The 16,326-nt window shown below is 43.1% G+C and overlaps 1 protein-coding gene across 1 annotated transcript in view; it reads right to left on the reverse strand.

The window, feature by feature from the left end:
* LOC126485129 (urocanate hydratase-like) overlaps positions 1 to 16,326 on the reverse strand; it is a 390,077-nt gene that overhangs the window by 171,926 nt on the left and 201,825 nt on the right. The window contains exon 10 of the mRNA XM_050108773.1: positions 6,970 to 7,085. Coding sequence (XP_049964730.1) covers positions 6,970 to 7,085 — 116 coding nt within the window. The remainder of the gene's footprint in view (positions 1 to 6,969; positions 7,086 to 16,326) is intronic.

Consider the following 16,326-nt stretch of genomic DNA (forward strand, 5'->3'; position numbering starts at 1 on the left):
AAAAGCATTTTCACAAATACGAGGGCAGTTCAATAAGTAATGCAACACATTTTTTTTCTCGGTCGATTTTGGTTGAAAAAACCGGAAATTTCTTGTGGAATATTTTCAAACATTCCCGCTTCGTCTCGTGTAGTTTCATTGACTTCCGACAGGTGGCAGCGCTGTACGGAGCTGTTAAAATGGCGTCTGTAACGGATGTGCGTTGCAAACAACGGGCAGTGATCGAGTTTCTTTTGGCGGAAAACCAGGGCATCTCAGATATTCATAGGCGCTTGCAGAATGTCTACGGTGATCTGGCAGTGGACAAAAGCACGGTGAGTCGTTGGGCAAAGCGTGTGTCATCATCGCCGCAAGGTCAAGCAAGACTGTCTGATCTCCCGCGTGCGGGCCGGCCGTGCACAGCTGTGACTCCTGCAATGGCGGAGCGTGCGAACACACTCGTTCGAGATGATCGACGGATCACCATCAAACAACTCAGTGCTCAACTTGACATCTCTGTTGGTAGTGCTGTCACAATTGTTCACCAGTTGGGATATTCAAAGGTTTGTTCCTGCTGGGTCCCTCGTTGTCTAACCGAACACCATAAAGAGCAAAGGAGAACCATCTGTGCGGAATTGCTTGCTCGTCATGTGGCTGAGGGTGACAATTTCTTGTCAAAGATTGTTACAGGCGATGAAACATGGGTTCATCACTTCGAACCTAAAACAAAACGGCAATCAATGGAGTGGCGCCACACCCACTCCCCTACCAAGAAAAAGTTTAAAGCCATACCCTCAGCCGGTAAAGTCATGGTTACAGTCTTCTGGGACGCTGAAGGGGTTATCTGTTCGATGTCCTTCCCCATGGTCAACTCTGAAGTGTATTGTGCTACTCTTCAGAAATTGAAGAAACGACTTCAGCGTGTTCGTAGGCACAAAAATCTGAACGAACTTCTCCTTCTTCATGACAACGCAAGACCTCACACAAGTTTTCGCACCCGAGAGGAGCTCACAAAACTTCAGTGGACTGTTCTTCCTCATGCACCCTACAGCCCCGATCTCGCACCGTCGGACTTCCATATGTTTGGCCCAATGAAGGACGCAATCCGTGGGAGGCACTACGCGGATGATGAAGAAGTTATTGATGCAGTACGACGTTGGCTCCGACATCGACCAGTGGAATGGTACCGTGCAGGCATACAGGCCCTCATTTCAAGGTGGCGTAAGGCCGTAGCATTGAATGGAGATTACGTTGAAAAATAGTGTTGTGTAGATAAAAGATTGGGGAATAACCTGGTGTATTTCAATGCTGAATAAAACAACCCCTGTTTCAGAAAAAAAATGTGTTGCATTACTTATTATTATCAAAATTAAAAAAAAAAGCGTATCCAAAGAGTAAATATTTTTCTCTAATTCGCGTAATATTCTTCAAATCAATAAATATTTGCAACTAAACACTCTCTAATGTAGCTTCACATTTCAAGTATTCTCCAAACCAAATTTCATCGTAATCAGTTCAGTGAGTTACTCATGAAAACGTAACAGCAGAATAGCTTTCGCATTTATAATACTGGTATGCAAAAACATTCAATTAAGCTATATTTTTTCCAAGATCAGACTTTGGCGATATAAAGCTATACCGCGTCCACGCTATGCTCAAGTTACTTGTGGAAACGCCATGAAACTACTTCTAGTAGTTTTGTAGATTATCGTTTTCAAACAGACAGACGGACAAGACAATTTTACAGATGTATTATTAGTAGAGATGTAAATGTTAATTCACAAATATTAAATCATAAATTTATGAAAATTATATCTTATATTTCAAATTACTTTATCAGTTTATTCTGTTTAACCCCTTCACAGCTATTGTGATGCACAGGGCGTGGAGAAGAACGTGACAACACCGAAAAACACAAGACATCACCATGCTTAATACGGTGTAAGAAAACAGCTAATATCCAGAACAGCATCCAGTAGGAATGGATAAATACAAGTCCTGTGTAGTTTTCAGGGGAATCTTACACCATTCTTCTTCAAAAATAGTAGCAAGTTCAGGAAACGATGGTGGAAGTGGATAGGGATCAGGTACATTTATGCCCAAAGTAGATCACAAATGCACAGTAATATTGGGTTCTGATCACAATTCGTCTTCGTGCTCACAAAATCCGGTCCTGGGCGACGCGAACTGCGCAGATAGAGGCCCTATCTTCTTGGAACACTTCATCTCGGTTGGGTATCGAATATTGTACCATGTGATGGACTGATAAGCCAAATTAGTCACATAATCTTTAGAAGTAATGGGTCTTTGCAAAGTAAACGTGAAGCCCATGCAATACTACGATATGGATGCCCAAATCATCACCGAACCTTCTCCATGTTTCACTCTTAGCAGCAAGCAATCTGCACTGTAACCTAGGTAACGCGTACGCCCAGAAGTCGAAAATAAAGTTAATTAACACTTACTCCAAATGACTTTCTTCCATTACGTCATAGTGCATGTTTTATGATTTCTACAACACTCTTTCCTGTTACGGGTAGTTGTATGTCTGATGAGCGGTTTTGTAATTTCAGCTCCCCTACTGTTCCCAACGCGACATTCAGTTCTGCAGTGATTCTGTATCTGTCGACGTCTTATTTTTCATCAGAATTCTCTTCAATGAACGCATGTTACGGCCACTCAAAACACACTTTCGTCCACGATATGACTTAGCTGATGATGTTTTCCCGTTTTGGCAAAGTGCGTTATGTCTTCGGTACGACGCCTCTTGAAACGGCTACTTCTGCTACTTTGGTTACTGAAGTATCCATCATACGAGCACCAACAATTTCGCATTCACCTCATTCGGACATAATGCAATCAAATCTACACAGCACAGAACTCTTATCACGACTGACACCTGCAGCGTATTGAGGGCACTGCATAGGTGCCTTTCGTGGTCAAGTACAACAGCTCCACCTGCAGGCTTGTCTAGCATCTGCATTTATGTACAAGCATGCGTTTCTCGCGGTGTTTCCATTTTTTGTCCAACATCTGTGAATGTCCCACGATAGATTACCAAAGAAGCTAGGGCAGATTGTGTTGTGTCATACTAAAATACACTCGCCGACACAACGGTGGGTTCTTTGGTTTGCTCTGAGAAGAGATTGAGTGGATCTGTAACGTACAGAATATTAGTTCACTATATTACGATATAGATATGGAGATTTATTTAACAGCTACCATCTATTTCCATAGGAAAGTTCTGAGAATTTACAGCTCAGTCTGAATATTAAAGTTCACTTGACGCAATCAAATGTACAAGACTCTTCACTTGAAGAGTAATTCACATAATGTTCACATTAATTTCTGCCTAAGACATTTAATATGAAGGGCTTATTTCAATAGTGGTGCAAGTCCATTTTTGTTCATTTTGAGACACAGAGCCCTAAAGTTAAATGAGCGCTGAAAAATCTGCAGATGAGATACCAGAAATATTCAAGCATATTGCTTCTTGCTAGACATGAACCTTTCTTTCTGTTTGTTTGGATCATTAATTTGAGAAGCATTATAGGCAGAAAAGTGTAGGTATTGGACTTGTACCAATATTTAAATAAGCCCTTCATATATAGGTTACTTGCTTAAGACGATACTGTCGTCTTGATCGTAGACTGTGAAGTGGGGTGAGTATTTCCTTGCTCAGTGGCGTAGCAGAGCTTTAGGAGGCGCGGCTACGCCAGCGTTTCTCTTCCGTCGCTGTGGGAGGCAGTGACTATACTCTTCTGTGGTTTCGTTTCGACGTACCTACCTTGCTTCGGCAACTTCGGACGGCACCAAAATTCGCAACATGTTATTGCTACGTATCAGTGTCCTACGGGTAAAGTGGAGCCTGATAATTGTTTACCGAATATTTATAAGTACAGTTTGCATTTCTAGATTGTGCTGATCTGCACCGCTCCGTGTAGGCGCATAAGATTACTTAGCGCCTGCAGATATGCAACCCAACAAAGAGAACTGGGCAGCGGGCTGCTTCCCCGCTTTCCCGAACAGTTCGTGTCTATGAATTTCACTCACGTATTAGCTTTTGCTGCGTCACAAATGGTGTTCATATTGGGCGCCTGTAACGTGAGTTAAAATCTTGGAGAGATACTGCATCCACAGAGTCTGTCTGTTTTCTGTGTCCTGTATTCTTTGTGCAGTAATCTTCGGGAACACCGGTGGTAGCTACGAATAACCCTGTGTATCCCATCTTTCTACAGGTTGGAAAACTAAAGAACGGGAAATATTTTTTTCATGTTATTTCTTCTGACAGACGTTAATTAGAATAAGCATACATTGTCTCGACCCCGAAAAACACGGATAGTTAAAGGATTAATATTGCTAGCAATCCAACCGGAGATAAACTGTTTGAGAGAAGAAGGGAAAGCAAACATAAAAGACTTTTAATTTAATTAAGCAAGTCACTCGCTAAAGCTAGGATACGTCAGCTGAAATTATTTGGTAATAAGAAATAAAGACTGTGGAGAGAGAGAGAGATGCCAAGAACTATGGAGTTCGCCGGAGGAATGTCCAGAGCTGCATTAAAATATTGATGAGAAACGAAATACCTTTAAAAAATAAAGCTGTGTTATTTTTCACTCAAAAAATTTACGAATCTGTCTTCTCCAAATTGTCAGTGGAATATTATCACGACGTAAAAGGAAACGAATCTGTTCTCATTACTAATGAACTACCGGTCGTGGCATGGTGTAATATGACCCACCAATATCTATCCACTCAATAACAATGGATGAACCATTCACTACAGATCCGTTCTTGTGCTCCGCTGGAGGGGAAAACTGGAGAAACCCCTGGAATTCTCGTGGAAAAGAAAATGCAAAAAGGTTTTGAGAAAGGGAGAAAGGAGTTGTAGGTGGTCACCACTAACTGGACATATTTGGTAAATGCACAAATTTGCAACACAAGTCTCAGTCCCTTATTCTCAAACACTGTGCACGACAAAGTTTTGCGTGTACTGGACGTCCTCTGCCAGTTATGATGTAATCAAATCTAGTGCACATTAGGAATCTTTCGATACCAGTGGCTTTAGATATGTAAATGTCCTACTTTGTGCATTACTGCCTTCATTCGATATGACTGGAAGATTTTGGAAGTTCATTGAAAAGAAACATCAATACCTACATTTAATTATCAAGTTATTTACAATATTTCCACTAAATTGTGTTACATTTACGTAAAAATTATGTATAAAGTCAAAAAAAGTACCGACGTTGTCCATAGTGTAATTGATTAGATTCTTTGGGTAAAATTGTAATCCCTGTGATATCTCTTGCTTGGTGGAAAGAATGGTCACATCAGTGAAGGGGTGGGTAATGAGGAGGCGCCATACCTATCGGATTCTCTTGATTTAACTAGAACAAAATCAGCTGACGAATAGTGTTAAATTCAACCATCGTGCGCGCTAGTATTATTGGAAATTGTTAGTTAGCAGTGACGTGAAATGGTAGTGTTAGGTGTGTCGAAGAAGAGTAGTAAAACGCGTCTCGAGCTGTTGCTAAATTTTTTTTATTTGAAGGGATCGACAGCTTGACGGATCAAAATCATGTTCCACTGAGTTCATGCGGATTCCGTAATAAAGCTGTTTTGTCGAAAATCTGACATGGTAGGTTCATGGTTGTGCAAAAATATAGGTTAAATCTTACAAGAATTAAAAACGGCATCCAACCAATGCTAATAATTTAGTTTATTATGAACGTATAGCGCCTTCATTGGTCTAAAGTCGAGAGGTTTATCATTAAACGGCTTTTCACATTCAATATTATGTACGCTTGCTTTTTCGAGGCATGCTGCCGCTGCATGCACACTACCTGAAAAAAAAGAGGAACCCAGAAGATATAGTCCCATGTCCATGTAGCAGTGTACACAAACACGCCATCGGCGGATATGGAAATGATTAAATTCTCTGTCAGTAGAGAAACAACTGCCAGAGTGCATTAGTGTTGTTCGTGTTCAGCGTTGTTATCATTCCTGGGAGGGTATATAAGGAGTGTAAACGGCGTCAGATGTTGAGTGATCACTGTGAAGTACACGGAGATGCAGCGTACTCGTGTGAAAAAGCGCTGTCAGCACCGTAAAGGGTTTGAAAGAGGTCTCCATTTGGCCAGCTGGCTGAATGGTGCAATGTCAAAATTTGTGAGGCTTTTAGATGTAACAGTGATCCGATGTAAGACTGCAGGTGAACGTGAGGGCAGGAACTACGTCTGACCGTCGCAACGGAAGATCGCTGTTTTGTGTACCAAGCACATTGTAGCCCCATCACGTCTGCTTCTTCCATACAAGCAGTGACTCCATGCAACATTCTGTGCCATTTCGCACAATTGGTCAGAGAGTGGTAGCAACCAGGCTAGGGAATTAACATCCACGTGTAGAATGCCGTTGACGCTGCTACACGAACGACTGGCTTTCGAGTGTTGCCGTGGCCAGTAGGCACGGACTGCTGTTGAATGGTGTCGCACTATGTTCAACGACGAATCGCTGTTTCGCACAATCCTGGATGAGCATCATCGCAAGCTTGGCGGCGACTTCGTGGGAGATCCCAGTCATCCAATCTCTATTGAGAGACGTATGAAAATGAACTGCCCGCTTCAGTAACGTCGTTATTATCAGAGAAGAATTGGAAGTGTACAAACAGTCACATTTTTAATTATTCTGGAACTCCACCATCATATGAAGCTACTAGTTAAACGTACAAAATCTTATGTGAAATATTAATAATAAAGATAAAAGACCTTCAGAATTCACTTTCGTCAACGTGTTCTCTTGGTGCACCACGCAATCTCTAAACTTGCTCGGGTGAAATATGCAACAACGTCGATAAGCAATTGATAGAAATATATGTTTTCCATGGCATACAGCTTTCCTCTAGGTGATTAGCAATGACACTTGTAGTCATACTCTATAGCTAGAGTCAGTAGCATTGTTATCAGCTTATATGCGACAGCAATTAGTTACCTTTGAGCAGAGTCTCCAGTTCATCGATTGCGAGCTTGTCCGTGGTCTGCAGGTCGCTCTCCAGCCCAGATGTGCACACCCAGCGGAAAGGCCCGAATCCCAGCGAGAATATGTCCCTGTGCAGTGGAAAAGCGCCGTTGAGCAACTGTTAGGAATGTCCCTACCTAGATTAAGTAAAATAAAACTGTTTGTACATTACACGTGGAAATCCTTGCACCAAGAAATTGCACTGAACTATATCAGGATCACACCTTGCACAAACGTAGGAGAAATGACGGAAGAGGCTATGAGCGCTCCGGCGGTTTTATTTTGTCACTCTCAGTGCTTGACTCGTTCTTATATCATAGGGGTCGGTCATGCGTCGTTGTTATAAAACCCAACAGTTAATTACAGAATTGATCCTTTACTCTTTTAAGTAAACAGAGAAGTTTGCGAATAATGTGTAAATAAGAGAAACTATTACATAAATCCTGTTAGATTAATAATGTTCACGAAATCAGTGGATTACAGTTTAAGGCAAATAAATGTTTATTCAATAATATTCACACATTTAGGAACTATGGCCTCATATAAACTACAGATTCAAATAAAAACTATTAAACAGTAACTAATGCGCGTAGTGCGAGCACAGCATGTAATACAGAAATGATTTAACTATAACTGATGTTTGCAGTGCGAGCAGAGAATCCAGTACAGAAATATGTGCGAGCACTGTTCATTTAACTGCATTAATTCACGAAAATCGGAAACAAACACTCGAAGTTTGAAAGCACAGCTTCCAAATATTAATCGCGACATAAACTAAAGTTCTTATCCACACTAACCACTGCGAAAACATGCAAGAGATCCATCAAACATGAGTATAATAATAAATGCAGAAAATAATTGCGGTTCACATCTGCCTCAAATAATGTAAACAAAGTTGAAGTTCGTAATGTCACGTAAAATCAACCACCCAAAACACAGACATGTAATCTAAGTCCAGTGATCAGTTAAGTACGGAACTCGCTTTCAGAAAATTATTCCACGACCAACGAAAAGCTGAGGTACATAACTTTGCACTCACAAAATTATTCCAAGTCCAACGAAAAAGTTAAAGAATGTCAGTCACACAGCTGCTTGGATGCGCTGTTCTCTCGACCTAGTACATCTATATCTACATCTACACCTACAGCTACCCCTATTCTCGAAAAGCCGCTTCACGGTGCGTGGTGGAGGGCACTTTGTCGACCGCTGTTAGCTGTCGACTATCCCGTTCCAATCGAGAATAGTAAAAGAAGCTGGAGAATTGAGCAGACAAAACAACGTGTATCTGGAAAGTATTATGAAAAGCATTTCGTACTCAATAGGACAGGCACTTCTACAGGGATTTGCAACATTTGATGGCAAGAATGACTTTGTGTAAGAAAGAGAAGTCAATATTCAAAGATATGTCCTTGAATTAGTTATTGTTAGACTCTTATAAAAATTTTAATATATGGTATATGATTTTTGTAGACTAGAGTACTACTAATTAAAATATTAATGGTGTATTTATTAATGACACTTGAAACAAAAAATTTCTTATTGGCTCTTAGTAAGTTCTCTAGGACGTTCTTAACAATGGTATCAGAACACCTTCTCGAGTGTTTGGATACAAAAAGAGATACATTGTTTTTTAAATTCTCCTGACAAATAAGGGATTCGGCACTTATAACGTTTGATATTTCCACACTTTATTTGTAGACGAAGCAATATATCGGTTCACTCTTTTAAGGAAACATGCTCTAGGAATTTCGGGATTTCTAGAAATAAGAAAAGACGATTACAAAGGAAGTTGAATAGATGACGTCACAAATTACACAGAAGCAACATGGATGAGCAGAGCTGAAGACTGCAACGCAGTGCAACGTTTAGATGAAACCTTTATCCAGAAATGGATGTCAGATGGATGTGGTTTGTGATGATTATGGTTTTGATTGTGACGGTTTATACAATGCGCTTCGCAGCTCGCTAGTCGTGCTGATGAGCGCTCATTGCCGAGCTGCACAGGTCTGTGTGAACAGGCGTTTTTGTGTCATATTCATTATTCACAAATATATTGTCGTTAAAGAATTGCCTTTTTATCTCTCTCGTTTTTTAACCACGTGACGAGCAGGCAGATAATGAAGCGACACAGAATTACCGAGAGCACTAATTGACAGCACAATTCACGAAGCCTCAATTTGTTTTTACTGTTTTACTATTTGGAGCTCTGATATCTGCAATGCGCTTATATTTCATGTTAATATTTGGTGACCTCTCTTTTAATAATTTACGTATCTCATCAAATATTTACCTGATGCAATAGATACAGGGACTAAATGAGTGCCTGTGAAAATATATTTAACTTCCATAAGCTTTGCTTTACTTATGGATTTTATTTTATGTATGCTAGTATACCTCTCTATATGGGTCCTAATATTAATAGTTCTGTTAGCAAGTTGCGCTAAAATATTATAGGTATTTACTACATGAGAAAAATGTCACCGATTACCTCACTTGACATGTTCAGTTTAATGCCAGACCGCGCAGGTGGGAGGCGTAATCAACATAGACATAACTGAACTATATCTTCTCAGTACTCGAGCTGTGCTATTTCTAATAACTAATGGTAGACACGTTTCTGTCTGAAAGAGTCAGCAAAAAGAACTTAACGAACGGGAACGGGTCAGATCCTAGAACACACAACTTTCGGCAGTTCGTCAAACAGATATCACTAAACTTATATTTATTCATGTCTGCTGCTGACGGCGTTACAGTGGAATGGTACCGTCAGAAAAGGCTAATCCGTATCACCCAACTGGTAGGTCATAGAGACTGACTGATAGAAACTCCCAGTTTTATAGCGCGTAGCACGAACCAGTTGTCAGACCGCTATACATCTACATCTACTCTCAGCAAGCAACTTTTGGGTGTGTGGTGGAGAAGATTTTGTCTACCACTGCCATTTTTCCACTTTCCACTTCCAGACGCCACGACTGGTTCCCCTTATTCCGCCTCAGTTACACTATGTGGGCGATTGCTGCGCAAAGACTGTCTCCACGTACGCATACACCATCATTACTCTACCACGCAAACATTTGGGGTTACACTGGTATGAGACGTTCCAGGGTGTCCACTGGGGTCCGAACTGCACAATAGCCCTGGCTTCGGTGTGGGGCGGCGGTGGGGTGAGTGGACTGCTGTAGCCTGTTGTGGGATTGTAAACCACTGAGGCCTATGGCGGGGACGAAACTCTCCGTCATTTCAAGGTCCAGTCCCATACAACACAATACAATACAGTCGTACAGACATACCGTCGTTTAACCGTCGCCCACAGTAATAGGCATCCATGACGTCGAGAAGCAGCAGGATGAGTCAGAAACAACTAAATGCCAAGTCTGTACAGAATCCCAGTTCGGTTTTACAGAAAGGCCTCTACGGCATTGTCCCCCTATTTAACTTGCATTTATCGTGAATCTCTCGCTCAGCTCATGTTCCAAGCAACTGCAAAAAAGCGCAAGTGACTCCTCTATATAAAAACTGTAAATGAACCGACCATTGTCCTTAACATCGATTGTATGCAAAATTTTCAGCATATTACAAGTTTAAATATGATAAATTTCTTTGAGACAGAAAAACTTCTGTTCTCCTACAATTTGTTTTATGCCGTCAGTGCTCGTTAGCTGGTTCAAAAATGGTTCAAATGGCTCTGAGCACTATTGGACTTAACTTCTTGGGTCATCAGTCCCCTAGAACTTAGAACTACTTAAACCTAACTAACCTAAGGACATCACACACATCCATGCCCGAGGCAGGATTCGAACCTGCGACCGTAGCGGTCGCGCGGTTCCAAACTGTAGCGCCTAGAACCGCTCGGCCACTCCGGCCGGCTCGTTAGCTGGTTCCGGAAAGTTACTCCTAAGTAATTTACCGCTGTTACTATTTCCAGGGGCTGATGACCAAAAGTGTAATCGAAGAGTAATGGATATCTTCGGCTAATTATGTGAAATGTGTTACGCCTAGGTATTTTACAGTAGTTACTGTTGACAGTGATCTGTTATCAATAGTATAATCGATAAGGAGTGGATTTCTCTTCATGTTTACGCACAATATGTTACATTTCCTTTCGTTCAGGATCAAATGCCAGTCCCTGTACCAGTCATCTGTTCCCTGCAGTTTTCCTGCAATTCGCTACAATTTTCTGGCTTTGCAGACTTCCTAAGGACAACAAAATCACTTGCGAAAAACTGCATGGAGCTTTCTACGTTATCCACTTGGTCATTTATACACACTGTAAACAGTGACCCTCCTGTCACACTTGCTTAGAGATGGCTCACTCCCGAAACTACGTTTACATCAGTCTGTTTTGTTTCGGTAAGAGTGGCGTGTTGAATTCTGTCAGTAGGGAAGTCCCGATTCCAATCAGAAGCTACTATTTTATTCACTAAACGACAACGAGGCACTGCATGAAATGCCTTCCTGAAGTCGTGAGCTGTCAGGCAGCAGCAGAATATCCATGAGGCTGTTCGCGGAGGATGCTGCTATACTCGTCTATAGGTAAGCCGCGACGCCAGAAAATTGTAGCAAATTCGGAAATATGTGTAGATACACGTCGGCCGTTGCAGGGAGTAGTAGGTAATTTTTAAACATGAATAGTCGCAAGCGCAAAATATCTTGGATTATGAGTCCAGATCGACAAAAAGTGGAGTGACTTCATAGAGGGTGTCATAGGACAAGCAGGTGACAGAGATATTCATTGGAAGGAGGCCATGTAAAGTTGCCACGGAAGAGATGGCACGCCAGTGCCTCATTTGGACGATCCTTGAGTATTGCATATCAGTTTGAAACACTAACGAGATAAGATAATTAGGGGAGACAGCGAATATCCAATGAAGAGCACCACGTCTTGTACCAGATTCGTTTAGTAAGTTTGAGAGCATTGAAGAGATATTCATCAAACTACAGTATCAGACGCTGTAAGAGAAACGTTCTGGATCACATAGAAGTATGTTGATAAAATTTTACACGAGCCTAACGCAAAGGGCTCGTTGCCGCAGGCAGCCATGTACTGTACTGTGCTGGCGCAGCATCGCACCACGACACTCGCCTTGCCGCTGCAGCCCGCCAGTCGCCGAAAGCAGGGACGCTTCGGCATGTGGGTACTTGGCACGCGCAACAGCCAAATTGCAACAAACCCTCTGTAATGGGTATAAATGGTGGTCGTCCAGCCAGAGTGGTCGTTGGCTAGAACCAGGGAGTTATCGAGTCGGGATCGCTTTAGTGCTGTGTAAGTCCACTACCATTCCACTGTCGTCCTGATAGGACCCCGTGGCAGGACGTCCAGCCGCAGCATTGATAGGCCGGGTATCGATCTGAGATCCTCCCAGCCACGGAGCCACTGGACGCCCTCCAGCGCGAGACGCTGCCAGCCAGCTAGCTCTGTCCAACGCCAAGCCCGACTGTGCCACCTCGAACCGTAGCTGAGCCAGCACCGCGGGCAGCCTCAGTATGCAGACGTTGCTAGATTGCTGCGGTGCTTTGCTTAGTTATACTTATCGATAGCCAGGCTGCGTCACCATTAGGCTTCGTGCACCAACGACCGAGAGCATGGTGGAACGCCCTCCTCCTAAACACTGTTGGGTCGTAAGTAGGGGCTACTGCTGCTTATGACTAACCTGACCAACCATCCTCTACCAGAGAACACTCGCAGCACCCTTTACCATACTTCCTGGTAAGAGTCAGGCAACGTATTTCTTACTCCAAACCCACAGTCACAAAATGACTATCAGGAGCAAACCAGAGAAATTCGAGCTTACGCGCAAGCTTTACTGACAGTCATTATTCTCGTGCAGCAGTTAAATTCGTTCATTGTAGGAGGCAGATGATACTGATACCGAAAGTTGCTCCATCAAAAGGCGTAAGGTACTGATGTAGAGGTAAATTTTCGAATGCAATTAGAACAGTATAAACACTTTTAGTGCTGAACAGTGTGCTCCCAAACAAGAGCGTACACAGAATCTGAGCTAGTGAGGGGAGGGGTTAAAGGACCTCATATTAATTTTGTGATAGGGTACAATTTCTTATCAAACAAAAACTTAGGACTAATGAGAAACTGTTTTTATTAATAAAATATTATTGGGTTTCAAGCTGCGTCAAGTGGTTAACTACCCACGAGCTCTCGGCAGATATCTCCTCTGCCATTGTCAAGTGGTTGACTGTCGTGTGCATGCCGCTGACGTGCTTGTATAGTCGCGCCGTCGACAGTGACGTCATTGATGCTCGGTCCCGCACCATATATGTAGTGTTTTGGTGCCCCGACTGCCGCGCCCTTTTCAACTCTCCAATCACAGGATCCCAGCCCATACTAAGCTGCCATCCACCGTCGTTACTGAAGGTGTCCGATATTTTGATTTCCATTGCTTCATTTGCTTCTCTATCACAGAAGCCGTTGGTCCGTTTAGTAATAAAACTCTCGTAGAATGCAGTTCGGTGTCCGTTTTGCAGTGCATGTCCCTCCACAGCTGATTTTTCGGAATAGCGTAGGCGGAAACACCTTTCACGTTTTATGCGGCACTACTGAATAGTGCGGACATCTCACCGACATAAAACTGCCTACATCCACCCAGTATTTTGTATATTCCAGGTGTTCTGAGGCTTATATCGTCTTTACTGGCTGCATTAGTTGCCGAATATTTGCTGGGGGCCTGACGATTGTGTCGGTTTTATGCCTCTTCAGGAGCTGGCTAATCTTCCCTGTTCTTGAGCCAGTTGGGAGGACTTCGGAACTTATCAAAGGGTAATCGCTGGAAGAGACTATTATTAAGAACCTTCTCCCTCAGGTGTCCAAACGACCCACGTTCTACGGTCTGCCAAAGGAACGTAAGCAGGGTAACCTGTAAGATGTATAGCGAGCACCATCGGATCGCCAACCTACAGACTTGTATATCATTTGGCCAGCCTCCTTTCGATGGTGGACTCTGTGTGCACCATATAAACAATACGGCAGACTTCATTCATCGATTTAAACTTCTACGTCTTGATGAAGGAGATGATATGGTTAGTTTTGATGTGGTATCCCTATTCACGTGCGTACTCATCATAGGCGCTATAGCTTTGCTGTCCCGGCTCTTTGACGACACTATCGCGGATTTACTTTAGCATACCCTGACGTTATTGTATTTTTTCCATGGTGGAAAACATTTCAGCCAAACCGACGGCGTCGAGAAGGGGAGTCCATTAGCTCCAGCGGTAGTCAGTCTCTATATCGAGCATTTCGAGCACATCGCCTTGGACACTGCTTCTGAAAGCCGAGTTGTAATTATCGCTACGTCGATCATATCTTCGTCATACGGTCTCACGGACATGAAAGGCTGGAATAATTCCTGGAACACATCAACAACATCCACGACCACGTAAATTTCACGATGGAAGTAGAGAAGGACGGTTCCTTGCCGTTCCCGGACATCACCGTCCGCCGTACACTCAATGGGTATCTCGGTCAGAGCGTCTACGGCATGCCCACCCACACTGATCGGTATCTGCACGCCACCAGCTACCAGCACCCAGCACAGAAATGGCCACTTCTGAGGAATTTGTAGAGCAAGCTGAAACTGTCTCTTACGCCGAAAACCTGACGCGGGAACTGAGCCACTTACGTCAAGTTTTCAAGGGAAACGATTACAACAGATGAATTTCGCAAGGAATTTCATCTAAGTAGAAAGTACAGTAGAATGTTTTTATTGTTTCGTGGCTCAATAATGGAAGGTTAGCTGGCTTCTGAAAAGGCATAAAATCGACACAGACTTTAGGCCCCCGGCAGAGATGCGGCAACTAATGAAGCCTGTGAAAGACGCTCTAGACATCACAACACCTGAAATATACAAAATATCGTGTGGATGTGTCGGTCATTTGTCGGCACTATTGAACAGAGCCGTGCGAAAGGCGTTTCCGCCTACGCTGTTCCGAAAAATCAATTGTAGCGGAACATGCACTACAAAACAGACACCGAATTGCATTCCATGAGACTTTTGTTACTAAACGGACCGGCAGCTTCTGGGATAGTTTAATAAATGAGTCAACGGAGATCAAAATGTCGGGCAACACCCTCAATAAGAAAATTACAGCTGAGTGCGTCCTCAGATCCTGTGATTGGAGAGTTAAGGCGGGCGCGGCGGCCGCGACATCAAAACATTATCATACCTTGGGTGGGATCGAGCACCAATGACGTCATTGTCGACGTCGTGGCTATATAAGCATGGCAGCGGATCCACATGACAGTCAACCACTTGGCAATGGTAGACGAGTATTTGCCGAAAGCTTTTGAGTAGTTAACCACTTGACACGGCTTGAAACCTGAGAATATTTGATTAATGAGTATCGTCGCGACATCATGCTTTCATAGCTGTTGTTATTAGTAGGTATCTATTATGTACACCGAAGAGCCAAAGAAACTGGTACAGCTGCCTAATATCGTGTAGGGACCTCGCGAACACGCAGAAGTGCCGCAACATGAACTCGACTAATGTCTGAAGTAGTGCTCGAGGGAACTGAAACCGTGAATCCTGCAGGGCTGTCCATAAATACGTACGAATACGACGGGTTGGAGATCTCTTCAGAACAGCACTTTGAAAGGCATCCCAGATATGGTAAATAATGATCGTGTCTCGGAAGTGTAAGTGTTCAAACTCAGAAGAGTTTTCCTGGAGCCATTTTATAGCAATTCTGGACCTGTGGAGTGTCGCATTGACCTGCTGGAATCGTCCAAGTCCTTCGGAATGCACAATGGACATGAGTGGATGCAGGTGATCAGACACGATACTTACGTACGTGTCACCTGTCAGAGTCATATCTAGACGTTTCAGGGGTCCCATGGTCCCATATCACTCTTACTGCACACGTCCAACACCATTACAGAGCCTCCACCAGCTTGAACAGTCCCCTGCAGACATGCACGGTCCATGCATTCATGAGATTGTCTCCATACCCACACACGTCCAACAGCTCGATACAGTTTGAAACGAAACTCGTCCGACCAGGCAACATGTTTCCTGTCTTCAACAGTCCATTGTCGGTGTTGACGGTCCCAGGCGAGGTGTAAAGCTTTGTGTCGTGCAGTTATCAATGGTACACGAGTGAGCCTCGGGCTCCGGAAGCCCATATCCATTATATTTCGTTGAATGGTTCAAATGCTGACACTTGTTGATGGGCCAGCGTTGAAATCTGTAGCAATTTGCGGAAGCGTTGCATTTCTGTCACGTTCAATGATTCTCTTCAGTCGTTGTTGGTCCTATTCTTGCAGGATGTTTTTCCGGCCGCGGCGATGTCGGATATTTGAAGTATTACTGGATTCCTGAT

The sequence above is a fragment of the Schistocerca serialis genome, chromosome 6 (genome assembly GCF_023864345.2).
Source record: "Schistocerca serialis cubense isolate TAMUIC-IGC-003099 chromosome 6, iqSchSeri2.2, whole genome shotgun sequence".
NCBI lineage: Eukaryota > Metazoa > Arthropoda > Insecta > Orthoptera > Acrididae > Schistocerca > Schistocerca serialis.